The 26,896-nt window shown below is 42.1% G+C and overlaps 2 protein-coding genes across 2 annotated transcripts in view; one reads left to right on the top strand and one right to left on the bottom strand.

Annotated features, from left to right (window-relative positions):
• Positions 1–1,916: 1,916 nt before the first annotated feature.
• dhrs7cb (dehydrogenase/reductase (SDR family) member 7Cb) lies at positions 1,917–7,875 on the bottom strand. The gene is made up of 7 exons (XM_018688679.2): positions 7,708–7,875; positions 6,087–6,243; positions 5,221–5,333; positions 3,763–3,973; positions 3,578–3,670; positions 2,618–2,779; positions 1,917–2,513 (listed from the first exon to the last, which is right to left on the bottom strand). The coding sequence occupies exons 2-7, from the start codon at positions 6,238–6,240 to the stop codon at positions 2,350–2,352; spliced, it is 897 nt and encodes a 298-aa protein (XP_018544195.1). The 5' UTR covers positions 6,241–6,243; positions 7,708–7,875; the 3' UTR covers positions 1,917–2,349.
• A 737-nt stretch (positions 7,876–8,612) lies between these two features.
• The window catches only part of mprip (myosin phosphatase Rho interacting protein), a 39,928-nt gene continuing 21,644 nt past the window's right edge, over positions 8,613–26,896 (top strand). Inside the window, 8 exon segments of the mRNA XM_018688682.2 lie at positions 8,613–9,773; positions 14,208–14,285; positions 14,553–14,618; positions 21,462–21,613; positions 21,700–21,784; positions 21,874–22,045; positions 22,128–22,572; positions 26,594–26,720. Of these exon segments, the coding sequence (XP_018544198.1) occupies positions 9,651–9,773; positions 14,208–14,285; positions 14,553–14,618; positions 21,462–21,613; positions 21,700–21,784; positions 21,874–22,045; positions 22,128–22,572; positions 26,594–26,720 (1,248 nt within the window). The 5' untranslated portion in view covers positions 8,613–9,650.

Consider the following 26,896-nt stretch of genomic DNA (forward strand, 5'->3'; position numbering starts at 1 on the left):
AGAATGTAATGTGTTTTTTAAGGTATTTTAGGTGAGAAAACCGTCCACAGTGGTCAACATTTGATTTCTGGCCAGTGGTGGATATTATTTTCATACGTCTTTTTTAACAGTTTCACCACAGGGAAGAAAAAAATCAAACAAAAACCCAGGAAAACAACAGATGAACAAAAAGAAATACCACTGTTCAGACGTTACTGTAATGCTCATTGGGGCAATAACGTCCGCTATCAACCAATATTTTAAAGTAAGAGCCGGCCCCTGTGGTGTTGTATGTGAAAGCTTAGGGAATCATTACCATGGCCTCTGCATAACCTCCATAAGTCAGGTTAGTGTCAATAACCTGGGCTTTAAAAATTGATAAGGGTGATCACCTCGCTCATGGAAAGACCATTTCTGAGCAGCAGACGTCCCTGTGAGGTGATTCTCATATATAAGTCATGCCTCGTATTCAGGATGCGTCACTCTGAATATCGCTCCAGGACAATCATCTTCGCCGTGTTTGGGCCTTATCAACATATTGCCTTACCAGACAGATGATTGAGAGAAACTATTAGGCTTAAATCACTCACAGATATTACTGCACACCTCGATGCACTTCTGTTTGATTTACCTTTAAGCAGAAATAAAGCTGACAATTTCACGGCTGATGTAAAACGACGCGCCGATCGTGAAAACCCAACGTTGTTGAACAATTATTCATACGCGCACTGACCTCCGTCTTACGCAATGAAACATACATGATCTGGCAGTTCTGGTGTGACATATGTAAATGTGTCCGATCAAAATGCCAATTTGGAGAGTCCAGCTGAGTGCTCTAAGGAAATCCTTCCTGTCTGACATGTGGAAATGTCACAGAGCTGCATTTATTCATGTGAACATTAGAGGCACATTCCTGTCCGGATGCCCCCGGAGACAAAAGACGTCAAACTCCCCAGAGGAGAGTGACCTGGAGGACACACTCACGCATACCAGCTGGACTCTGAGTTTATTCCTCATTTACATCACAGTTGTCACAAAAAGGGCTTTTGTCACAGAGCTGGACATGTCTGGATGACGTGTTATTTTTTATATAAAGTGCCAAATGTGTTATTTTATTCCTGGAGCAATCACCAAATAGAATATACATCATCATACGGTTGGAGCTTTGTAATCCTCAGCAGATAATAGCAGGCAGAAGCTCCTGTCCTCCAGCCCTGAACTGATGAGTGCAATAAATCTACGTCTGTGAACGCCACAGCAGCCTGGAGAAGGTCTTTGCAGACGGCATTTGTTGTGTAGAGATAATTTATCTCAAGAACAAATTCCCACGGTTTAATCTCTCTTTTTTAAAATATATATATTTTATTGCAGTGTATGAGCAGTTATTGCAACATTAGAAGAAAAGCACAGTCATGAAAATGGGTCAGAGTTCATCATGTGTTGTCTATTCATCACACATTTCATAATTGACAAATTAGGAGAGTTAATTAATCCTTCAACAAAGCAAATACTGTGGCCCATACAAACAATTCACTGTGAAAGGACCAGTCTGTAAAGGCTGAACTCAGCAGCCTCTCAAGCCTCACAGCCGTTAATAACTATATGTTGCTGCCACCTAGAGGACATAAAGAGAAATACATTCTGACCACGGTGCATTAACTTGTCTGAATTTTCCCTGTTCCCTGTTTTAGTGTCAGATATTCACCAATTTCATAAACTTTTGTTGATAATCTGTTAAATATCAGTCACCTTTTTTAAACTCTACCCTACCTACCTTCCTAATCAATAATATTTAAGTGTGAATGTTAGGAAATCAATAATGATTAAACTTATCTGTTATTCAGCTGCTTCTAAAATCCTGTTCTGTTCATTACAGTTTCATCTAATTACAAAGCAAAGTTAAATGATCAGAGAAAGAACAGAACAGTGAAGAGGAGTCTTCTCATTTTATTTTTATTAGGTACAGCTCTGTAATCTGACACGACAGCGCTGCCAGAAATTCCACCTTTACGAAATTTAAAATGTTGAGTTTTTATTGACATTGTTTATTTTTGAGGTCATAGTTAAAGGTGTTGTACTGACTGGAAATCACATAACTGAATCAGCACATCTATGACAGTGTCAGTATTAATCATTATATAATCAATATTTGACCAATATGAGTATTAATAAAAGCTCACATGATTTTCTCATAGTGATAAACCCACAGAGTTTTAGTGTCCAGGAGCAGTTTGTTTCTGCTCTGCCCTGTTGGTCGTCCAGCTTCACACCAAACACCAACGATCACAGCTCTACCATTTCCAAACAACTCATGCTTTTATTTCACTTCTCTCTGATTCTCCTACATCTGCTCGGCGAGCACTGAGTCCTTCACTCCGGCGGCCAGATGGGGGGGAAGAGGGAGCGGAGGTAGAGGGCCACCCTGGGGATGGGGTGGGCCAGCACGACCTCCTTCCTCTTCCTGTTCACTGTTTGCATAATCTCATTGGCCAGGACGGACGGGCGCACTCCGTGGGTCAGCTGGCTGGCGATAACTGTGGAGGACCAGATACAGAAACGTCCACATCTCCCACAGTTGATGTGATTTTAAACGCATCATGAAACATTCAGCAACTTCCACTCCAGTTTGTTTACTCACATGCAGCCAGGGCGTTGGGTTTAGGCTCAGGCTCCTCGACAGGTGGCGGATCGGAGGCGTTGATGAAGGTGTGACTTATGGTACTGACAACTATCCCATACTCCTCCACTTCCGCCCGCAGGCAGTCGAAGAAGGCCTGCGCTGCATGCTTCGATGCGGCATCTAGACAGGTGCCAAAACAAACACAAAGGAGGTGTGACCTGCCCATGAAGAGGCCTCATTCCATACATTGCTGAGAGCATATTTTGTCTAATTGTTTTCTGTTGTGTCACTGTGATCGTTCCTGTCTGTTACAACACACTGTGAGAACAGAGCTTATGTCTGAAACCGCAGTAGTTTATTATACATAAATACTAAGGGGAACAGTGAGCACTTAAAGTAGAAAGCAGCTCCAATAAGATCTGATTTTACTTTTACACTTATTTTTCTGATATATTAGCCACATGACCCATACTTATTTGATTTGATCAGTAGTGTATGAGAAGTATATCATAAAAAGTGTGCTTTCTAAGGATGTGTTTAGATGGAAAGTAAAGAGAATTTTCACCTTCACATGAATTTGACCACTGGACTGTTTGTGTTTTTCTAAGATGTAAGCCGTGAGCTAACAGTATCTGCATGTGTCAGCTCAGCTTTTGACTGATCCCAGAACTCACCAGAAACTCCTTGTCTGGTAAGTTCTGGTCTAAAAGCTGAAAGGGTTTCAAGAATTATACTTTTATGTTAAATTCTTGAATTCCCGAATTTTATGTAAAATTCAAGAATTTTTGAATTTTATGTAAAATTGAAGAATTTAAATTTCAAATTCTTGAATAATCACTCAATATAAGAATTCCCCTTAACTTTAAGCTCCAACCACCTCTAATGTTAACATGCTGTTAGAGGAGAGTTTGAAAATATCTTTCATGATTTAGGTGATTAACCTTTTAAATGTGTTTGAGACAAGATGTTTTAACTCACATGAACTTCTGAATGGGATAGCCAGTCTGCCCTGGATGCTGTTCACCAGCACAATGTGCCCCGATCGTCTTGAGATCATGGTTGGAAGAACGCCTGCCACATTATTTGGACACATTAGCATTTAGATAAGAAATATCAGCTATGACAGTACAGTAGTATGTCCAGTAATAGAATATCCAGCCCACCTTTGGCCAGAGTGCTGGGACCAAAGTAGTTGATGTCCATGATGTTTCTGTCCAGTTCCAGGGAGACGCTCTGTACGGGGGCCTTCAGCTTCACGCTGCTGTTACAGATCAGCACGTCCACACAGCCATAACACTCCAACACCTCAGACACCACGTCCTCCACGCTGTCCATATCACTAAAGTCCAGGATCACTAGTTTTGGGGCAAATGTCTTGAGAGACACAAGACTGTATTACTTGGACAGTACTGTTTATCAAGCATCAATCTGACTGGTACAACTCTGACAAAGAATACTTGCTAAGTTACTCAGAAGATTTTTTAGATTAGCTTAGCGCAAAGACAATCAGCACCGCTAAAACTCAATAAACATGTTATATCTTGATCACAGGGAAACAAAAATATATAATACATGATGTGAACTGTTTAACTCAGGAAATAGTTATAACACTCAGTCAAGATAATTGTTCTTAACCACACCTATGAGATATAATGTTGGAAGTTGGATTTTTTAAAAACTTCAGACAGACCGGGTTACTGTCTGCTTTCAGTCTGTATGCTAAAATAAGATAATCCCAGGTGGCCCAGATCTCCTGTGTTTTTATCTCTAAACAATGGCTGGAATAACAGCATATGTTTTACTTGCTTGATTAGCAATCAGGAGAAGTGGTGTTTATCATAAATATACTTTTGTCCAGATCAAAAACTGTATATAAATCTAAATTATCAGGAAATAGTACCCAGTGAAAAGAAAAAATGTGTCACTATGCAGATGAAAATCGGCTTTTTGACTTTATCTGACACAATAAATGTATCAGAAACAAGAAAATTATTGTTCTACAAATGCAGCTCTTTAGGAACAGCAAAGGTAAGTGAGCTATGACCTCCAGTCAATGACAATCCCGAGGAAAACAACCTCAGCGGAAAACAGAAATCAATTTAATTTGTGTCATTGACAGCTAAACGTCAATAGCTGATATTGTTATCTACTGTAGGTATGTGTGTTTTTCTCATATAGACACATCTGTTGTGGCCTGTGTGTGGAGGATTCATGGAGGACAGTGTGTTGTCAGGAGGGATATCCTGCTATTGTGTTGCTCAGAGGAGGAAGTGGTGATCTGGGAGGAGGCGACAGAGCAGAGGTTTTTTGATAAATGTAAGGACAGAATCTGCTTTTCTGTCGCTTAAACTTTAAACCCACCGTATCATGTCAGTGTCATGTGTCAGTTCCTAACGTCTATTTCAGGGATTTTTGTGGTTTAATAGGAACTGCCCCTGTACTGTCAAGTTTTCAGTGTATATTAATAGACATGATATAATGTATACTGGAATGTCCACGGTAAAAGATTTGTTTCTTGCCAAAACGAGGACTCACCACTACAAAAAAAGAGTAATACTATAACTTTACATGTTTATTATGGTGAAACTGACGCTCCATTTTGACTGATTTAATTTCCTCACCTCTCTGGGGTCAGCATCATGAGTCAGAGAGTCGTACAGAGACTCCAGTTTATCCCAGCTGGTCCCACACAGGATCAGTCTGGCACCGCCCTTATGGAAGAGATGGGCACACTCTGAACAGATCAACAGAAAGGAAAAATATTATGTGCAATAACTTTGTGACTTCATTAAAAGGAATAGTTGGAGATTCACTTTTTTTTAAATTGAGAGTTAAAAGATCAATATCACTCTTAAATACAAAGCTAAAGCCATTAGCCACGTAGCTCCCCGTGTGCTGTGTGTGTTTCCAAGTTTTGTGCTAAGCTAACCAGCTGCTAGTTGTATCATATTCAAATATGAAAGTGTTATTGACCTTTATGAGTACCTCTAAATCTAACTAATTAACATTTTGTATCTTGTTTTGTGAGATTACGTGTCAGGCTATGTCTTGGCCGGAGGTTTGGAGGTGGCTCAGCGGACTGATACCTGTCTGTACGCTAAATATAAAGCTAGGGCCAACAGGTGATTAGCTTAGCTTAGCATAAAGGCTGAGGAAACAGTTAGCCTGGCTCAGTCCAAAATGAAAACACTAGCACCTCACTAGCACCTCTAAAAGCTCACTAACACATTATAGATTAATTAGCAACAGCTACATTAGCTGTTTGCCCTTGATCTGGTTTTATGCTTTAATTAAAGTATGCTAACAACCTCCTTAGCTTAGCATCATATTTAGCATACAGTTATATCTCTTGGGTATTTATTTATTTATTATTATAGAATCTGCTTTTCAGGCATTCTGCTGACAGAGAAACTAACAAAGACGAGCGAAAACAAAACCTCTGTGGCACTGAAAGTTAAATATTAAAAACACATGCAGGATCATTTACCAGTGCCCACCCCGGACACGGCATCGGTGATCACCACCACTTTGTTTCGCACCAAGGACTTGGACATAAACTGCGTGACCTCGTTGTAGATGTAGTACACCCCCGCCGCCACGACTATCAGCAGGGGCAACACCATGACAGAGGGCAGGGCCATGTTCTGCAGAGGAGAGACAGCACAGCAGAGTCAGTGTGGAACAGCTACAGACCTACTGACCTGCATCACAGGAGCTGACAGGGCAGTCTGGATCAGGTTTTAGGTCTCACAAGGCGTGGCTCAGTTGTGGGGTAAACTAATACACTGACTTAAACAAAAAAACGAATACAGAACTCATCTCAGTTATCTGAACACAGAAAATCCACTCTCTATAGTTGCTTCTTTATCTTTAACTCCTGTATTTGGCATTGATTCAATCATGGAAACCACTATCAGGATTCACCTTATCAGTGTATTTCAAGAAAACACTAATGTGAAAATTCATTATATCATCATTATCTGTCAGAAGCAATCATGTGTAAGACAGTACTTTCCTGAGTTAACCTCAGGCCATGAAACAACACAGCTCTCTGTATCATGTCTCTTCCTGGCAACAGCAGGAGTTAATATTTTAAAGTAATATTTTGACATTTTGTGAAATACACCTTTCTGATTTCTCAGCGAAAGTAGGATAAGATTGATACCACACTCACAATTGTGCAGTAAATAGGAAGCTAGAGCCAGCAGCCAGTTAGCATAGCCTAGCATGCAGCTAACCTGCTCAAAGTTAGCAAAGTCTGCCTACTAGCATCTCTAAATTCTTATTAATTATGATGTTATTTCTTGTTTTAATACAAAAACTGTGTCTTACACAGATGGGATATTTATTTCTGATACTTAGAGATACTAGCAGGTGGATTTTGTTAGCTTTAAACAGAGCTTAGCTAGCTGTTTTCCCCTGCTTCCTCGCTTTTTTAGCGCTAAGCTAACTAGCTTCTACTTCCCTCTTTCTATTTTCTGTACAAACACAGGAGTGGTATTGTTGCACCCATCTAAATCTCTGCAGGACAGTGAATGAGTGTGTTTCCAAAAATGTTGAACCACTGTTTTAAAGTGGACTTTATATAACAAGGCTAAATCCAGACAGAGAAACCTAATCCCTAGCTGTTATATTTAAAGATGCTTGTTTGCTTTGACTGTGATAAACCTTAGTTTCCTGCTCTGAAAACCACCCAGAGGTAAGAGTTTGTATTTGGTGGCCTTGCTATAACACGCCTACCATGTAAAGTGAGTTTGAGGAGAACAGCTAAATATATTCTGGCTGTGCCGCTGCCACAGAATGCCCAGCACTATGTCACCTCCAGGATATTGTCATAAGATACCCCAAATGGGGGCAAACGGGGAGGGTCACATTTATAAGCAACTGATGACCTTACTTGTCCCGTTTTAGTCGTGAAAACACACTGAGTTAACAAACTCTAATCCACATTAAAACTAGTACTTATGATGACACATGACACCCACCTCCCAGCTAAACCCCGTATTTGGGCTGACACATGATGGTTGGATCCCAGTCAGTTAGCACAACCACACAACACACACACACACACACACACCTGTAATCTGTGATATTCTTGATTCACTTACAGCACGGACCAGGAGCTAATCCTTCAGCAGGACTGGCTGTTGTCTTTCCGGGCTTTAGTTAGGTAACCGGGGCTCCTCTCCTCCCTCTGTGTCCATTCATACAGCTCTCTCCTCCACTGTCTGTCTGTCCGTCTGTCTGTCTGAACCACTGCCGTCCACTGGAACCTAGCTGCTTATAATAGCCCCTGCCTGAGTCAGCCATTAATACACACATATGTGGTGCATAGTATCTGAGGCATGTTCCCTTGTTGCCAGGATGAAGGGATGGACGACAAGTTAGAGTCTCACTTCCATTCAGTTGTTTATTTTTATTGATTAGATCATTCAGAAAGTAACTTGATCCTTAAGTACAATCTTAAACAGTTTGAGGTGTTACACTATTTTATAACGGTTCAGATTTTAGAGAGAAATATTGTATTTTAGTTACAAGTTACTGGGCACACAAAGATATTTACATACAAAATATGATATACTGTGACAGATGAATAGATGATTAACTCTATATTAGGCTTATACACATTAACTAGCTGCTTATTGGCATGCATATTGGTCTTATTAGTCATTATAAAGCACTTACTAATCCCTTATTATCACTGTTTGGCACCAGTATACCAAGACAAATTCATCATAGGTGTACATTTATTTGTCAACAAAGATTATTCAGATTCAGATTCTTACCTTTACTCAAGCTCATTTAGGTACCAGTTCTCAATATAAAAATAAAAATAAAAATAAAGAATTTAATAGTGTGCATATCATGAAATACATTGTACATTGCAGTGTTTTAATTTCACCTCTGTATTTTTACTGAAGTAAAATCTAAATACAGGTCTTTTACTTGTAAATTAATAATTTTTCTCATGTCAAGAAATAGAATGTAAAATCAATGACATTTTTTCTGCAACTTTCAACATTTAAACTGAAAATTGAAACTAATATGCAGTGTCTAATTATTAAAAGTTGGTGTAAAAACAGCTCAGTAACCGTGTTCTCACTGTAGGTGGCGGCAGCGAGCAGTTCTCGCGAGATCCCACAGAATTCCACGAGCCAGTGTGAGCTCCCTCCGCCCCCCCTCGCTCCGTTGGGAGAGAAGAAAATAAACCTATTGCTGCTAACCAGGCTAGTTATGGAACCAAACTCTCTACACTCCTTTTGCCAACTGTGACCGGGCAAGAGAGACTTCCCCTGCATGCAGCGTCTCTGTCTGGGAGTGGAGAACGGGAACGGTGCGGATTTTCCCGATCTTCTCTGTTTTAAAAAGTCAAGTTGAAGACGCCAGCCAGGAGAGGCTTTTCATTAGCTAGCCTATCTGCGAGCTAGCTAACTGAGCTAACCGTAGCCTAGCCAAGGAGCACTGGATGAAGTTCGCATGGACTGGCTGCTGCGAATGGGAGAGTAGCCTCCTGCCTGACTGCAAGCTTTTCCTTTTCTTCACATGGGGAGTCTGTCGTTACTTAATGCACACTATCGCCCCGGAGCCTGAAGGCGATAACTGTGCGCAAATGTTTTTGCGGCTTACGCCATCACATTATTGATCTGGAAATCCACTGGCAAGCTAACAGGATATTAGCCACCTTTCTCGCCACTCCGCTTTGTGGTTGCAGGCCATGGACTGAAACACATTCATCACTGACTCGAGTGATGGGAAGGCTGGCTTGATGGCAGCTAATTATTTATTGGGAAGCAGCAATTGGATACAGCTAAACGGAGAAAAGTAGGGTTAGATTTGAGAGCTCACCCTGAAACAGTTACAACTCCTGTTTACTCCTTTTTTTCTTTTCTTTTTTTTAAACTCGAAACTTGAAATGCATCGGAGTGCTGGAGCTTTTTCAAACTTGGGATAGAAGAGACGCACAAGAAAACAGCGGGATCACAACTCCACTGCTGCTGAAAGAGAGGTCCTCCAGAGAGATAACTGCAGAGTTTTTTAATTCAAAGAAAAGATGTCTACCGCTAAAGAAAACCCCTGTAGGAAATTCCAGGCGAACTTCTTCAATAAAAGTAAATGTCAGAACTGCTTCAAACCCCGGGAGCTGCATCTGTTGACGGACCAGGATTTGACCCAGGTAAAGTAAAACATAAAGACTCTCAGTATCTTTAGAAGTGGCTTTAAAGTCTTTTACATGAGTGCCAACTAAAATAATCCTTTTCAGAGCTGTTGTTCCTGGAAAGAGAAAATAATCTGAGCTGACAGCTACACCTTTATATATCCATTACATCTCATTTTATGTGAAATAATGAGTTGTAAAGATCTGCAGGATGTCTGTTAGAGAGACGACATAGCTGCATGTGTCTTAATTACAGCTCTGAAGTAGGGAAAGTTTTATTCAGATGTCTACAGTTTCTTTACCTTTGCCTCTCTCTGTCCATGTGACCTAATGGTGAAAGTGAATTCCTCTGGATTTCTTCTTCCTCTAACTACAATTGATGACATTTGCTCGCCAGTTTCTGTCTCTGTGATTGATTGTGTAACCCTCAGCTGTTGTTTATCTGCAGTTGTTTGTTTTTGCTGTGTACTCGGGTGCAGGCTGGCCATCACTGTGTGGAGGTTAATGGGAACTTGATTGGAGATAGAGTGAAGCTCCGTTCAGCACATTATAAGCATGTTTTCTGAGTCACTCTTTCTCTCTCGGATCATTAGTTTAGTCTTTGTTGTATCCTGTAATTGATCCCAGACGATGAGGCCCAGATGGGCCCTTGAACATGGCCCAAGAGCCAAACAGCAACGTCAGCATCCTCTTCTCCTCTGCGAGTGTGTGGGGGCACACGCTTGCTTTCTTTCCTCAAAAGTGTGTGCACAGCTTGCTTTATTGGCAGGTTAACCCTTCATGTGCAAGACTCCTGAGTCAGGATAGACGGCTTACTGTTACATCACTTCCTCTAATCTGCCTGTGACCTGGCCGAAACACTCTCCCACGGACCGTATGACGACACCACCGCGAACCGGAGAGGCTTACTGAGCGATAACGCCATCAGATCAGTCCCTGCTCGTCGCAGTCGTCCCTCTGGGTTTTTGAAAATGTCTGCAGGCTGTCAGCTATCCAAACAGTTCGCATGGAGCTCAGTTGCACAAGCAGGTTTTGTAAGGACTCTATCTGGGCAGCCTGCAAGCTAGTTATTGCTACACGCCAGTCCGTTACTGGTCTAAATCTTTATTATGTAACACCACATAAACAGTGTTAAACCTGTGAGAAGAAAGCTCCTGAGTAAAGCTGTGTAATGCTGTTAAAACACCACGAATAGGTGATTTAAGCAAAGTGAATTTGAGCCCTAAATTAAATGAAAGTTATTCAGAACTTAAAGGGAGCTGGAGCCTGAAAACTTTGAAACAGATAGCCCACATGGAAAAGTTATGCAAAGGAAGCAGAGCTGAATGTCGGAAGGACGGTATCCAATATAAACAATCTCTTTGTTCAAACTGCGGGTATAAAAGGTGGGCTTTGAGGGGAGGAGGGGCTGCTGCTGCTGCTGCACTGAAATCCTTTATTTCAAATAGGAGTTTTTATTTCCCCCTGCGAGTTCCAGGCCTGTTGTCACGGTTTTCACCTAGTCACATGAATCATTTGTCCCACGGAGAGTCGAGGTGTTCGTCCCCTCCTCCCCTGCCGAGAGAGAAGCGATCCTGGCAGAGGTGGTGGGAGGCAGGACAGTGATGGAGGATGCAGGCAGGCCTGAGGTTTTTACATGTACGTGGGAGGGTCGGAGGAGGACGGGCAGGGATGTGATGGGACTTAAGGAGTGGGAGCAGGAGTCACATGGAGGAGGAAAAAAAAAGGAAGAGTGGGGTTGGGAAATCAGAGCAGAGGTTCCCAGAGGCTGCTGCTCAACATCCCACTCTGTGAGGTTATGAGTAATGGATACAGAGCAAAGTCAAAGTTTACAGAGCCTATAGCTTTAATATGTTCCAAATGTTCCAACACAGTTACTGACCGCAGGCAAGTTGTTTTCGTCACTTCGTGCCAAATAGACTATAACTCCTATCAAGGATTTTCTGCTGACTTTCTCTTGGCCTTTACAGCTTCTACATATTGTGGTTTGTGGTGACGTTTAAGGTGACTGCACTATGGCAAAACACTGCTTTGCAATTAGGGCTGGGCGATTAAACGATCTCGATCGATAAAATTAATGTCGATTAAGACAAAAAGCTCAGGGCGTTTTTATTCCATTTGGGTGTTTTATTCTTACAGCCTATCACACTGGCAGCATTAACGTGACAACAGCCAGTCAGGCAGCAGTTTTTAGCTGCTTGTCGAAGTACACACCCATTTCTGGTCAACTGGAGGTAAAGAAAGCTGTGGATGAGTCAGAAACATGAGTGGAATCAGTGAGAGTGAAGAACTCACAAACTGTTGACAAGAAAGGTCACAGCACGTTGATTATATGTAAGCAGTTTGGTTCCTTAAAACAAAGATGGGAAACACAACAAACCTTAAGTTTTCATCCCAGCGACCACACAGAGAGGATGAAGATGCTGTTTGTCCGTCCAGACCAAGTCCTAGCAGGGCTAACAGCTAACAGGGCTGAACCAAAACTGACATGTATTGTGTTGCCTTTTACGTCCATTGAAAAGTGATCAAAAGGAAGCGTGGATACAACAAACACAGTTTCCTGCAGGTGCGAACTCCCAGACAGGAAGTATTCTTCACAAACTGCTGACTGACTAATCTTCACCTCTACATAGAAGGTCCTGTCAAAGAAACCTGTGAATGTAGAGTCACAGGTTTTTGTTTTATTTACATTTGCATAGTAAATCTTCATTCTGTTTTTGTTAATTATATTCTCAGAGTTTAACTAGTAAACCCACTGGTTTCTTCAGGCTTCAGTCATTATCAGGATACTCACAAAACCGTAATCATATTTTTTGCCATTTAGAAATTAGATCGTGATTTTGATTGTACAGTTTCCCAGATGTCAAACCCAGCTGCATTTGTCGTGTTACCCACAAACCTGGTCAGTGAAGGCAGCACCCCAGCTAGACTGAACCTGCTCGTCTAAGCTTTCTCTTTCAGTTCTGACACTGGCTCACAGAGGAAACAGCTTTTAGACAATACTGACATATTCATACCAGTGGTTCACTGCTTCCACGTCGAAGCAAAGCCAACTTTCTGTCATCTGTCTCCATGACATCTCATTTTATACAACACTGTAACCCATCAGACAGTAGTGGTATAATTATGTTTAACGCTGTCAAGTGCCGACATGATGACAGAGCTGATTGAACTCAGGAACTACCTGTAACCTTTGTTAGACAGCAGTCATGGTAGTTATGAATAGATTGGCAATAATGAGGCAACAGAAAGATGTGTCAGCAACAACACCTGTTTTGTTTGGTTGAAGCAGACAATAAATAATTATAATAATAATTATCTTTATTTCTGTAGCATCTTTCAAAACAAAAGTTACAAGGTGCTTCACACAACACCCATACAACAGTAATTTAAAGGAACATCATGTGAGAATGCGATAAAAGTCAAAGTTACAACACATTTTAAATTTTAATCATTATATTGCTTGAAGACACAACCTCGCTGATACGAACGAATCGATTAAATTAGGCCCATCCCTAGTCATGACAGTGTGATAGTGAACCAGCAGCCAGAACCCTGAAACTGAAGTGGCTGAGTGTCCTTTGTCAAATTACCACACTGATTTGATTTATCTAAGTCACAACATGCTGCCCTTCCAAAATAACCTTTTAATGGTTTCAGCTCATCAAAACTCCATAGGCACGTCCATACACGCTCAAACAAGGCACATATAGATTTATGGCAGGCATGCAGTGACATGGTATTAGAAAAGCAGGCTAATAATCATATCCTTCTACCTTCCAGCAGAGACTCTTCAGGTTGGGTTTGTGGAGGAGGGGAGTGAGTGCTGGTATGAGAACTGCTCGCTAATGGTTAACACTCAGAGCAGAGAGGCTGTCAGTGTTAATGGAGAGCAGAGAGCAGCAGGTTTAAAGAGCCTACCTACTGCCCAGTGGGAGTGGACTGTTTTTATAAGTTTTAAATGTCGTTTGAACTGTTCCGCCTCTGTTGGACTGAGGTGGTCTGTGATCCGACAAGACCAGAAGGTTAAAATCATGAGCATGAGTGTAGATATCAGGGTTTTCTGTAAGCATTTTCAGACAACTACTCTCTCACTGTTCACACAATGAGTTGTCACCCAGCTGGACGTTGTATGCACTCATGGAAAACCCTGGTAGATATGTTTTGTGTGTCGGTCAGCGGCTGTTTGTCACACTGGTCTCAGAAACAGGAAAGCGAGGCACTCGAGCTTGTCATCAAACAGCGCTGATTACTCCAAAAGCTTCACTAACTGAGTCTGTGTGGCTGCAGAATGTGAGAACAGAGGCAACATCTGGACCCCAAAAGGCTTCTCTCCCCCATATTTACACCATCTCTCCACCTCCCATCCCCCTCAGCTCACTCTCTTCCAGTTTTAATGATTACCTAAATTGCTCTTTTTTTCTCTCCCCCTTCCTTCTCTCTCTTTTACAGGCTAAACCTATTTATGGTGGATGGCTATGCTTGGCCCCTGAGGGAACTGACTTCGACAATCCTATGCAGAGATCCCGGGTAAGAGCACGTAAATAGGCCTGCTTGTTTGTGCAGTTAAGGTGGAAATACACATATTGTATAAAGGCGTTTACTTCCCCTTTATTAATACAAATGCTGTACTTAAAGGCCTCTTCTGAAAAAGCTAAACTCCCAACCTCAGTGTTTTGTTTAGGAAAAACAAGTCAATAGTTTTTGTCCATTTATAAATAATTAGATAATTTCATTGGTTGTATGTAACGAGGCTCAAAATCAGGCTTTTCTGATGGCAGTTATTTCTCCTGACAGAAATGGCAGAGGAGATTCTTTGTGCTGTACGAACATGGCTGTTTGCGCTTCGCCCTGGATGAATCGGTAAGTTGTGCGTCTTTTCTGCTGCTCACAAACTGACAAAAAGATAAACTAATAATAAAATAATTCTCTGCCATATTGTTCCTACTGGCTTTCATTCACACTTTAATATGTTGAAATTTGGCCCGACCTCAACATTAAAACCAGGTATCAATTTAGAAAATTTAATGTCAAGATTACCCTGGCCAAGATAATTGTGATTAATGATATTTTATTATTATTAAAATATAGTTTAAATCATGACCAGTGACCAAAACAGCATCATAATGTAACAAACATTTAGATAAACATCAGCGTTAATATAACTAAAGCAACACTTGCTACGTTAAGTAACTGACAGTAACGTTAGTTATTTTTACTTGAGGTTTTTTGTTTTCTTTTCTTTTGTATATGTTGCAATCTACAGCATGAAGTTTACACCAGCGTGTCACTGCCTTCATACCAGTGACACTGTTTAAAAAGTAATTAGCATCATAACATAACATCTTGTTTTGTCCAGTTTTGCTCATCGTTTCCTCAAAAGACTCTGAGCCACATCTTTATATCTTTGGTGCGTAGCGTGGACAACAAACACAGCTGCTCAGCACACTTTATGGTTTGTTTGTGTTTAGGTGGTGGTGCTGGTACTCAGAACATATAGTGCACACTTAATGAAACACTTGTCCTGGACCATATCTCATAGTGTGTGTTTCCAGCTTTAATGTTTTTGTCGTGTGTGATATGTAAATAAAATCCACCAAGTGTGTTTGTAGTAGAGGATGACACTTATTCATCAAGTGGCTCATCCATCTGTTGTTATGGTGTATAAAGTATTCCCAGCTCTGCAGGGGAACGTGATAACGCTGCAGACTTCTCTGGTGGAAGGTAGATGGAAAAACATTTCACTTATGATATGTAAAATAAGTTGGTAAAACGCAGCTGAAGCAGAGCAGCCGCGGAGTGAAAGGCCTCTTCCCGCTGTAATCCTGTGTTTGTGGTGATAGTGTGTCGCCAGGGGAATGTGACACGGGTGACCAAACCCATACCGGCCGATCGGGGCTGAGATTGGACTGTTTGTGTGTAAACACTCGGGGCCACACACTACCAGTCGGCCTGCCAGAAACACACACAGACGACTGAGTTTCAGATGAAACGCAGGCTGTGATCGGGGTTTTACTGAAGCTCTTCACTGGTTTCTCAGCAGGTGCGTCCTGTGAGTGGGACAGTGAGGGGAAAGCAGATGAGCTGACTCTGTAACAGCCAGACTCCGCCTCTGTTTGTAAGCCAGACGTTTGAAGTCACATTTGGTGAATCTCTTTGTGTTGCTGGTGATGACAATGGGAGGAAACTCGGTTGTGTTTGCGCGAGCGTGTGCACGTTTCCACTGTGTAATGTGTTTCCAGTGACACCCAGGCTGGTGTGCAGTTGTGTTTTCCTCTCATTGTAACAGTGATTCCAAAACTGTCTGCCTTATTGTCCTTTGGTCTTTTCATCTTCTCCACAGGGCAGTAAAAGTGGGTCAGGGAAATGGCTGCTTTGTGCTCTGGACCCTGAGGAAAGGAACTCTCTTTAACGTTGGAGCTGATAACAACACGTTAATGGTCTTGATCTCATCAGGCTCATCATTGTTTACCCAGTGGCTCGAGCCGCTACACTGTAAAACTACAGCTTATACTCTTAGCAACAAGTCCTCAAACTCATACAACCATATCGATCGTTTGGTTTGTTCCTACACTTAAATACGACCAAGAAGTTTCGTGAAGTAGCTCCCCTGCTGGTGGCAGCACGGTCTTTACTCCCTGGTCAGAAGAAAGAAAGGAAAAAAATTGAGTTGCGATTGGATCATGTAAAGTAATTTGTGATTAATTAATAAATTCACAGATGATTTTCTTCGAAACAGAAGTAAAAATTAAAAAATCCGTTGCTGTATGTTGCCTTGAAATTTTGAGCTCTCTTAACATCTTCATTTTTACAGTGTAGTGGAGGACAGATAAGATTTGTTTGAGGTCGGGGTCGAGGCTTTTTATTCATATCCCATTCTTCTCATGTGGCTTTTATTTGGCGGTGAAATTTACACGAGCCACACCCACCTACTCTTTGTTTTATTTTTCTTTTGATCACATTTATCTCCTGTTCCTCAGCCTCTCATAATGAGGGTCATGTCTTACTTGTTGGTGTTTGTTGATCTCTGGTTGGAGTAGTTTGATATTTCCACTTATTTGCCTTCTTGCTGAGATTTACAGCTAGCAGCTAGTTAGCTTAGCCTCATATTAAGAGTGGAAACAGGGAGCAGCTAGCCTGGCTCTGTCTGTACGTAAGAAAATCATCTAAAGATCCGTAATTAATCACATCTTGTTTGTTTAATCTGACAAAAATCTGTGTAAAAACAATGTTTTCATGACTTTTTGGAAAGAAGAGCTGCTCAGTCATTGCAAAGCTCTGTTTAATTTTCATATTTTCCTAATTTCTTTCCAATATTAGCCAAAAATTCTCCGGAACATTGAACACTGAAGGAATCTGAACCGTACAAATGAAACACCATGAGTTGTATGAGTTAACAGTGAAATCAAGGTGACTACTTCTGTCCCTGTGCGATTAAACAAGCTGAGTCATAAGGTTTCATCATTTTAGTGTTGGTTTTGTTTTAGAAAGATAATACTTATGAGGTTCCTTCTGTTTAGTTTCAGGGTGTGTAGGCTTGTACTAATATGACTATGATAATAATCCTGTTGCAAACATCAGAGGAAAGATTGTCGTCAGGAATGGAACAGTTTTTTCCCATATTGATGCTCCAAACATCTGATTCCTCTCGAAGAACAGGGTCCAGGCAGCGATGACATCGTCTGCTATTTTTCGCCCAGCAGACAGTGGGGTGCTATCTGAAGCAGTGGCCTCTTAAAGCTGAACTATTTTCACCACGAGCAGAGGGAAAGATGCTCTCCCGTCTGAAGCAGCATTCCTCCTCCAATGCCCTTATTTGGTGAACTGCAATGAGCCTGCAGCCCCGGGACCACAGAGAGCAAGAGAAAAGGAGCTCTAGCCCCTAAAAAACCACAGAGGAAACGTCAGATATGCCCCAGACCCAGACATTCCTCACACACTGGCCTGCCACAGCGAGCACCCGGCTCGATAGTTGAACAGCTAGAGGAATAGTTTAGCAAGTACATCACTGTTAGATACATGACTAATCAAATTTAGGCTGGAAACGGACGTACAGCGAGGCCGATTTTTCTAGAAATGCTATAATATCAGGAGACCACCCTGAAGGCTGTAGGGTCAAAAGGTCAACGACCATGAGAACATACTGAAGGAGGCACAGGAGGGAACCACTTTACTCCAACATCATGTTTTAGAAAATGAACATCAGCTCTGTCACATGAATAACCCACTGCTCCACATCTCTGTTTTAAATCCTCTGTATTTTCCCCGGTTTTAAATCGTTTGTGTGGCAACATTTTCGATAGCCAGTAGGGCTGTCACTTTTTCAAGAATTCCAGATCGAACAAATTCGAAATAACCTGCAATTTTTGCAAATTCATTCAAACAACTCTTTGTTCTGTATCAAGCTTGATGAAAAATTTGGTCCGTCTCTGTTTGCACAGTATTGAGTAGTACTTAGATTTATTGTTTGCACTTAGAAAATAATAATTATTGGGTTTTTTATACTGTTTTTATTGGGTTCCATTTGTGGAAAGGAGTTCAGTTAGAAGGTCACACACAGCTTCAGTTACAAGTTAGAAACTCATACAGAAACATTTCAAATGCACCTGCAGTTTGTGACTGTCTTTATTGAAGTTTATCATCTCGTCTCCTGAGCTGAGTGTTTGGTCGCACCTCTAGTTTCTGTCCTGGTAGACCTCGACTGGACTGGCAGCTCCTGTCTGCTGAGGGTTTTGATGGAGGGTACTGTGTCAGAGGAACATGTACCATATAAAACAGCAGTCTCCTCTCCAGATCCTGCTGTGGAGGACTTGCCTGTAATAACCTCCTGGAGGATTTATCATTTATGGAGTGGGTGTACGCCACTTAATTCTGGAGCTGGCTCTGTTGTTTTTTCATGCCGTTTTTACAGTTTTTTTGGAAACTTTACTGTTGGACCTGGGCTGCAATAAAAAGTAAAAAATTTTAGCATGGGGTAATTACCTTATAGACACAAACCTTTTTTAGTATAAAGCATTTATTCGTCAGTCTCCTGTGGGTTGTGTTGTCTCTGTTTGACTTTGTCTCGTTGTGTGATTTACAACCTCATCTCGTGTCATGTCAACCAGAGCGGCTGAAATCTCGAGAGGAGTCTGTGAGAAAGTCGTTGCTTTTAATAATATCCCATAGCAAAGCTAAAAATAGTCGGCCTCATGGATGACAGACACAATTGGAGGATATGGAATTGGCTCGGTTGTGTAGAAATCAAACCCACGACAATTCGTTTGTGTTTGAATGGTAGCCTTGGCAGATACATCTCCTTTGTTTTGCTGCCAGTGGCTGTTTCCAAGCAACAAGCTGCTTTTATACTCTCAACACCAGGATGAGCTGGAGTTTAGAAATTCAGACTCCACCTAAAAGCAACAAATAACACAGAAAACTCACCTTCAGGCAGTTTGAACGTCTCCTTCACCTCTGCTACACTCAGTGTGGATGGACAATGGAAAGTTTCCAGTGTTGTAGTTGTTGGATCAAACTAGACTCAATTTATTACAGTAAATACAGTTTCAAAGGTGCCAGGAGAGGAGCTGCAGACAATAAAAAGATTTATGTAGTTGAGGTCTTAAACAGTGCTCTAATGTTACACACACACACACAAACTTTTTCCAGGTGGACAGGAACCTTACCTGTGTTTCAACCACAGGAACCAACGTCATGTGGAACTTCTCTAATGAAGGAACCTCTGTGTGCAATAGTATAAATAATAGAATAAAAACAACATTATGCTGTGTTTAAAAAGAAAGGGAAAGCACATGGCAACAAGAGCATCTGCTGTTTCATTATATTACACATATTATTTTACTGTTTTACCATTAGAAAACAGTTTGCTGATGATAAAACGGTTATCGCTGCATCTTGCACCTTTTTTTTTTTTTTTTTTTTTACCTCTGCAGGATTTTTCTCATAGTGACTTCTTGGTATTTTGAAAGCAAAGTATTTGTAATGATCCATAATGACATTACCAGTTGATTAATTGACTAATTGCTGCAGCTGCCTGATCTTTCCAGTTCAGCTTAGGTGGTGGAAATGGAAAAAGAATGTGTACATTTTATTTTATTTCCTGGCTTAGTTAATGAGTTTAGATCCTGTGGCTCTATCAGTGGTAATAGATTACTAGAGTACTTTTCTCTACACCTCTTTAAGTACTGAGTCTATGTACTGTGTATACAGCACCATCCTTATCTCAGCAGTTATCACTAAAATATGAATGTGCAGGACTTCATCCTGCTTTGTCAAAGTCATCTGCCACTGCTACTTATTCTCAAACTTGATGTTTTTTTTTTCCTGAAGGAGGAAATTCTTCCACAGCGTCTAAAGTGCGACGCAGTGTAATTGCCATATTTGGCAGCCCCCGGGGGTTAACAGGCAGATCTTAATAAAGCTGGATCTGTGTTCAGTGGCCTTAAAAGGAGCTGGAAAGAGACCCAGCACCTGTTTTACATCTGTAGCCGAGCAAAGCCTGATAGCAGAGCAGACACAGAGCAGGTCAGAGAGGAAGTTTAGGGGATTTCTTTTCTTTGTGGTTAACGAGACAATAAGTTATCAGGTTCAAACGACAAGCCAGTCACAAAAAATTATCATCAGCATATCGTCTGTGGCTTGTTGAACGTGTTTCTGGTTTTACCACAGAGTTATTTAGATTTATTTTATAAATGTTTCTGTGTTGTAAGCTGGTTTACAGAAGACAAAGCTCCACGTTCTTCACTGATCACACACACAAAGCAGCTTTAGTCCGGCATCCCATTGCTGTCATCTCCCCTTTTCATCCACTGTGTGCTACAACTGAGGATTTGTGGAGTTACCATGGTGAGCTGGTGATAACAGCCGAGTGTCCGTACAGTATAGGCCCCCCGTGAAATCTGAAATCCAACTCTGAAAAATAAAAAGAGAGGCAGACGAGGAACTTGAACTTGAAGTCTGTGAAGTGCATGTTTCCCTTTAATCTTCTCTATTTGAGCTTTAAACTATGTGAAATATGAGACCAGTGATATCAGTGTTTAGCCGGGCAGTCACCCATTCAGTGTGGAAACAAACCAATGGATAGACATGGATGGAAACCAGTGACTCAGGCATCCCATTTACGTTTTTTCCACATTATGCTCCACTCTTACACTGGCTTTCTAAATGTTCCTCATGTTGTAATACTTAATTGATTTATGTGTAAGTTACTCTTCAGCTTTGTGCTGTATTCAGTTATATAATACAAGGGTGAAACAGCATGATTAATGGTTTTAAAATCACAATGTCAGTTCGTAGCTCTACGAGATCTCATTTCTAAATGACAAAGATTCATCTGGGACACCAGCGACCAACGACAGCGTGAGGCCAGAAGTTGTGTTAGGATTAAGCGCGGGACGATATAAGATTTTATCACCCATCGCGATAAAAAACACCCACAATACATTGATCGTAGTGAAATTCCATCTTCGGGATAATCGTTAATATCCTACAGTCCTGTATTGATTTATTTTGGATTGCCACAAGGGGGAGCTGCATCTTCCCAGTTATTCCAAACTGCAGAACAAAGTTAATTCAGATGTGTGGAAATAGATCAAAAATAAATCAGAAACCGAGATGTTACTGTCAGTTACTTAACGTAGAAAGTGTTGGTTTAGTTATACTAACATCTCGGTTACCAGTGAATTAATTAATTAATTTCTCTTCCAGCCGAGCACGCTGCCTCAGGGCACCGTCAACATGAACCTCTGCACGGACGTCATCGACGCCGAGCCCAAGACGGGCCAGAAGAACTCCCTGTGCATCATCACGCCAGACCAGGAGTACTTCATCAGAGGGGAGAACAAGGAGATCATCAACGGGTGAGTTGTCCTCATGTGTCTGTTGATGGTTTGGGTTCATGTAAAAATGTCGGAAACACTCAGCATCTGTTCTCATCTGTTTCCAGGTGGAGCGAGCAGCTGGTGGTTTACCCCCGAACCAACAAACAGAACCAGAAGAAGAAGCGCAAGGTGGAGCCGACGACGTCTCAGGTAACCCTCCTCTTAACGACGCGTGAAGAAGGTACGTGTCGCAGCTTGAGAGTGGATTGTTTGTGACGTCTTTGTGCGCTCGTGTCCAGGAGCCGGGTCCAGCCAAGGTAGCGGTGACCGGCTCTGGGATCCCTGAGGCAGAGAAGGTTCCCGACTCCAGCTCCATAATCTGGCAGGAGGAGCTGAACCAGAGGGAGGCTGAGGGGGCTGCAGTCTGGGCCGCTGCTGATTTGCCTCCAGGATCACCGCTGCCCTCCACAGGTAAGGAGGAATAACGGCTTTGTATAGAAGAACTCTATATAGTGTTTAGGAAGTGCTTGAAAATGAAATTCCTCTTGTGAAGGTGACTGTGCGTCCGTGGGTCACGGCTCGGATGCAGGCTCGGTGAACGGCGATGAAGTGGACCGGGGAGGCCTGGCGCTCCACAGCGCCGCACCCCAGCCGCCCAGCGACCTGCTGTCCCCCACGGGCTCCTGCTCTAGCCTGGGAGGGGTCCCACGCTGCCTCTCCCCAGCCCCCAGCGACCCCTTTCCCTCCGGCAGCTCCCTGCTCTCCAACGGATCCCACATCAGCGGCTCGGTCAGCTCCCTCGACTCGGACGCCAGCGGCAGCACCGTGACCAGCACGGACAGTCACCCCACCACCCAGAGGGGCGGCCATTCCTTCAGCCACCACGACGCGACAAGATCCAGACGGCTGGAGGCCGAGGCCAGGAAGGCCGAGAAGAGGAGCCGGTTCAGGAGCCCCGACAGGCAGGAGAGGGAGGCCGTCCTCAGCCCCGAGAGGAGGTCAGTTTCTCATTCATCCATAACTGTGTCCCTGAATGTCCCTTTGGCAGTCTAACCTCGTCTGTCTTTAACTCAGCGGTGCTCAGCTTTTTGGCTTAAAAAAAGCTTTGAGGACATTCAGCAGCTGGCAGATGTAGTTTTCTTGAAGTCAGAAACTGGTATTTTCAGACTGCTGACAGCTGACATTGTGATATGATTTTCCGCATTTAAAATTTTACTGTTTCAAAGTTCAAGTACAGGTTTTAGCCCATCATGTGCTGCGCAGACACATCAGAGACTGGCTGGGGGCCAGCTCGTGGCTTTTTTTTTAAAACTGCATTGCTTCTGTAAAACGCAGCATTTTGATTCATGTGTCTATCTATTCATCTTGTTTATTGTGCAGTGTAGGGAGTTTAGTTTGTGGTTCAAAAGAGATGGATTAAAAACAAACTGGTTTAAACTGATGCAGCTGAGGAAAAGAAAAGCTGAATCCTACCATTTCTAACTATATACTTCCAGTTCGTAAGAGACTTTTTGTTATAAATTTGCAGTCTCATATTTCTGACACAGCTGTTGTAAACTGATCTCAGTGTGTAAAAGCAGTGGAGCGTCCCTTTAAATCCGCTTCATGATCAATACCAGGTTTCCAGCTGATGCCTGGATCACCAGAAGTAAAGTAAATAAGTGAAAACACTGGAGGTAAAGCAGTGCTTCATCTCAGCTGTAAATGCTTTCCAGTTTATTCCCTTTAATTCTCATATATTTCCAAAAAGTTTCCAACTTTGAAAACTCCCAGAATTTTGCAACCCTAGCTGGGTCCACTGTTTCCTTTACAGTGGCAGGCGTTAGCTTCTCAGGATGAAAACAGCTAACGCAGCTACGTCTCATGCGTCGCTAACAGGAGCTAATTTTGAACTTTAGAACTTTATTGTCCCGCCGAGGCTGGAAAATGAACGCGCAACGTCGGGAGGCGATAATCGATGACTGTGTCACTGCTTTCGATGCAGAGTCGTACAGAATCATCGCGAACCAGATCACTGTCACTGACCCAGGATGCCTCACCGTCCTCGCTGACAAGTGAAGTGTTAAATCAGTCTGTGATTTAACCTGATGAACCAGATTAGCGAATGTCTTTCTTAGAATCTGAGCTCTGTGCCACAGACACAGTGGTCTGGAAATACTTGAGCCTCTGGCTTATCCTTTTAAAGGCATGTACACACACACACACACACACACACACAGAGTCTAGTGACGCACAAAGCTTTTGATGTGCTCACACAACTGTGGTTTTAATGGAAGAGGGTGAGGGGGTGTATTTAGTGAAATGGAGACGTACTGGGACTTGTGATGCACTGAATATCCATCTTATGTGTCTGTCTGTGAGAAAATCTGTTTCTTAATAATCATCCGTTTTTATCAGCAGCCTTACTAACTGTAAGTGTAGACTGTGTAAACACACAGCCTCTGTAGTTTCCATTCACGCAGAGGTCACAGGTCTTTACACACTCACACACACCAGAGACGGCAGCGTTTCAAACAAACCCAGTGGGTGAGGCGGGGGTCATCTCTCTCCTCCCAGAGTCGGCTTCCTGCTCCATTCAGTCGCTCCATCCATACCAGGCGTGAGAGGAAAAGGAGGAGTGCCCACATTCTGCCCCATAAACACATCAGTCTGCTGAGCCAGTTTGAGTCCGAGCAGACGTTCCCACACTGGAGCCTCGGACTTCTCAGACCCCGTTACTTAACATGATGCCAGTTTACCAAGTCTGAATAAAAGTCACAACTAGGGATCGGCATGTAAAGAAATTTCCTTGATTGATCTTTGGGAAAATTAACAGAAAATGCCTGTGGTAGATAAACACGACTAAAGAAAGTGTGTTATCAGTGAAATCTTTATTCCAAGAAGAAATGATCCAACAACAGTCCTCTCAAACAAAGCCTTTGAAGTTGAACTAACAGGAAGTAAAACAAAGATCTGCAGCCTCTTAAAGGTCAAACCGAACAAATTAACAAACTGAAGCTACGCGCTTGACACAAACAGAACTGAGAGGCTTTTAGACACAATACAAGAAAGTTATCAATCAAACCAAATGTTAATTATAGATATTAATAAAAATATTTAGATTTTTAGGCTATTTAATACAGACGCTTTTCCCAAAATGTAACTTGTATGAATCCAAAAGGCTCCAGCCGAGAGAGTAAAGAAACGCTACCAGTTGTTGTTGACTAAGATGTTGATGTCGAGTGATTATGCCCATCCCTCGTCACGACAGCAGAATATTTCATATTTTTTGGGTCATTCTCCTCATGTCAGATCTGTTTCTTAAAATATTTTTTACCATTGCACTGCAGGACAAACAAGTGGTCATTTATTAAAGAACATGCTCTAACATTTTAGCTTAAACATCCTTCATAAATTAAAAAAAAATGAATTCAAACTAAGTGTGTCTCTCTCTGTAAATATCCTTATTCAATCTGTAAAGGTAAATTTAGATGGCTGTCTGAAAAGGGCTTGAACGTCCTTTAAAAACAAACCCTCGTCCTGAGATTGTCATCTGAGGCCGTGTCCTGTTTGCTGAACTTAATTTATATCTTCACTCCTGAACCGTACACACCCTGGAAGATGATTTAATGACGAGAAGCTGTCATTAAAACCCTTTATATATTTACTTTCTGGATGGAAAGCTTGTTTAAAAAAACTGTGAGAGCGGAAAGGAGAAAAACTAAACAGAAACAGAAACTTAACTTTATTTGATCCTTGATAAACTGGCGGCAGCAGCAGATAAACCTCTCTCTCTCTGGAAGGTCATCAGCCAGGGAAACGTGATAATCAAACGTCAATAACACGGACGAGACTTAACGTCAGGGCCTCAAACACAAAGAGATCACACAGTCGTTGTCCCCCTTCCCTCTGCTCTCCTTCATTCCCTTTTAAGGACAGCAGCTTTGGACGAACAGTCCCCAAATAAGGGCAGCATTTAGACAAAAGAGTAATATAATATTTCCCACTGCCTCTTCCTCCCTCTAATGCAAATTCCTGTGTGATTAAAGAGTCTGTGTGGGAGCATGTCGCAGTTTGAGGAAGGTTGCAGATGGACACCAGTGAGCGTAGGCCGTTACTTCCAGAAGCAGTTTTTCCATGAATTATATAATTTAGCAGAGCTGTGATTTGGCTGTCAGCAGCTTTATGAGCAGGTGGATCTTTTATCCGGCTCAGCTGATGAAGCACTGGTAGAACAAGCTCTGATTCCCTCAGGGTGTCCTGCCTGAATTTATTTCACCCACAATACAACTGGCATTCTGTGCTGTCTGCTGTTTATACAGTGGCACTGGCAGAGTCTTTACAACAAGTAAATTGTTGTGAGGTTTTCCAGAAGAGTGTACAACAGCAGCTTGATTTCATTGTTTCATTCGTAGGTTCAGATTCTCTCAGTGTTCATAGTTCAGGAGGTTTTTACAGGAGCTGAATTATCCTCAGAGGTTTAATCCTCTCCAAAACAAACAGACCTGATCATTAAAACTAGAAAAAAACACTGAAGAAAGTAGTTTCATGTTAAAAACCAGTGTTTCTCTGGGACTTCAGTGAGAGGTTACGAGCTGTTAGCTGTGCTGCCGCCAACCTAACGTTAGCTTGTTTTTTGGTTAGGATTCCTTCAGTGTTCACCGTTCCTCCTCTTCAAAACAGATACGATAATTAAAACTAGAAAAACAGGGAATAAAACAGTTTCACATTTAAAATCGATGTTTCTCTGTGACTGTTTTGCTGTTTGCTCAGCTTGTTTCTCTTATCACTGAAGACCCAGACGTCTGATGATAAAAATCCTCATCTGGTTTAGATTATAGTTATAACGTTATAAAAAGTGACGGTGACGGGACTTGAAACAGTTGTCGCTTATGGAAAACCCTGTGATCGACAACTTGTTATCTAAGTCTGTGATAAGTGCATTGTATTTCCTGTAGCTGCTTTGCCATCAGCAGTAACTTTCAGATCAGTTATTATTTGAAGTTAACTGTGTGTTTGTGTGTGTGTGTTGTTTTGCAGTCGCTCCGGTGTGATTGAGAAGCTGGAGGCTTTGGAGCTGGAGAATCAGGAGAAGATGGAGGTGGAGGAGTCGGGGAGGAGCGGAGCCAGACAGGGCCGAAGTGAACACCGACGCTTCCACCGAGAGGTAACGCTGCTGTGTGTGTGTGTGTGTGTGTGTGTGTGTGTGTGTGTGTGTGTGTGTGTGTGTGTGTGTGTGTGTGTGTGTGGAAGCCATTTACAATAGATACGGTGAGACTTGTAAACCATGTTTTTAAACAACATCACATGGCGGAACAGATGTGAGCTCAGAGCAGCGTCAGT

Source organism: Lates calcarifer, linkage group LG23 (genome assembly GCF_001640805.2).
Source record: "Lates calcarifer isolate ASB-BC8 linkage group LG23, TLL_Latcal_v3, whole genome shotgun sequence".
NCBI classification, from domain to species: Eukaryota; Metazoa; Chordata; class Actinopteri; family Centropomidae; genus Lates; species Lates calcarifer.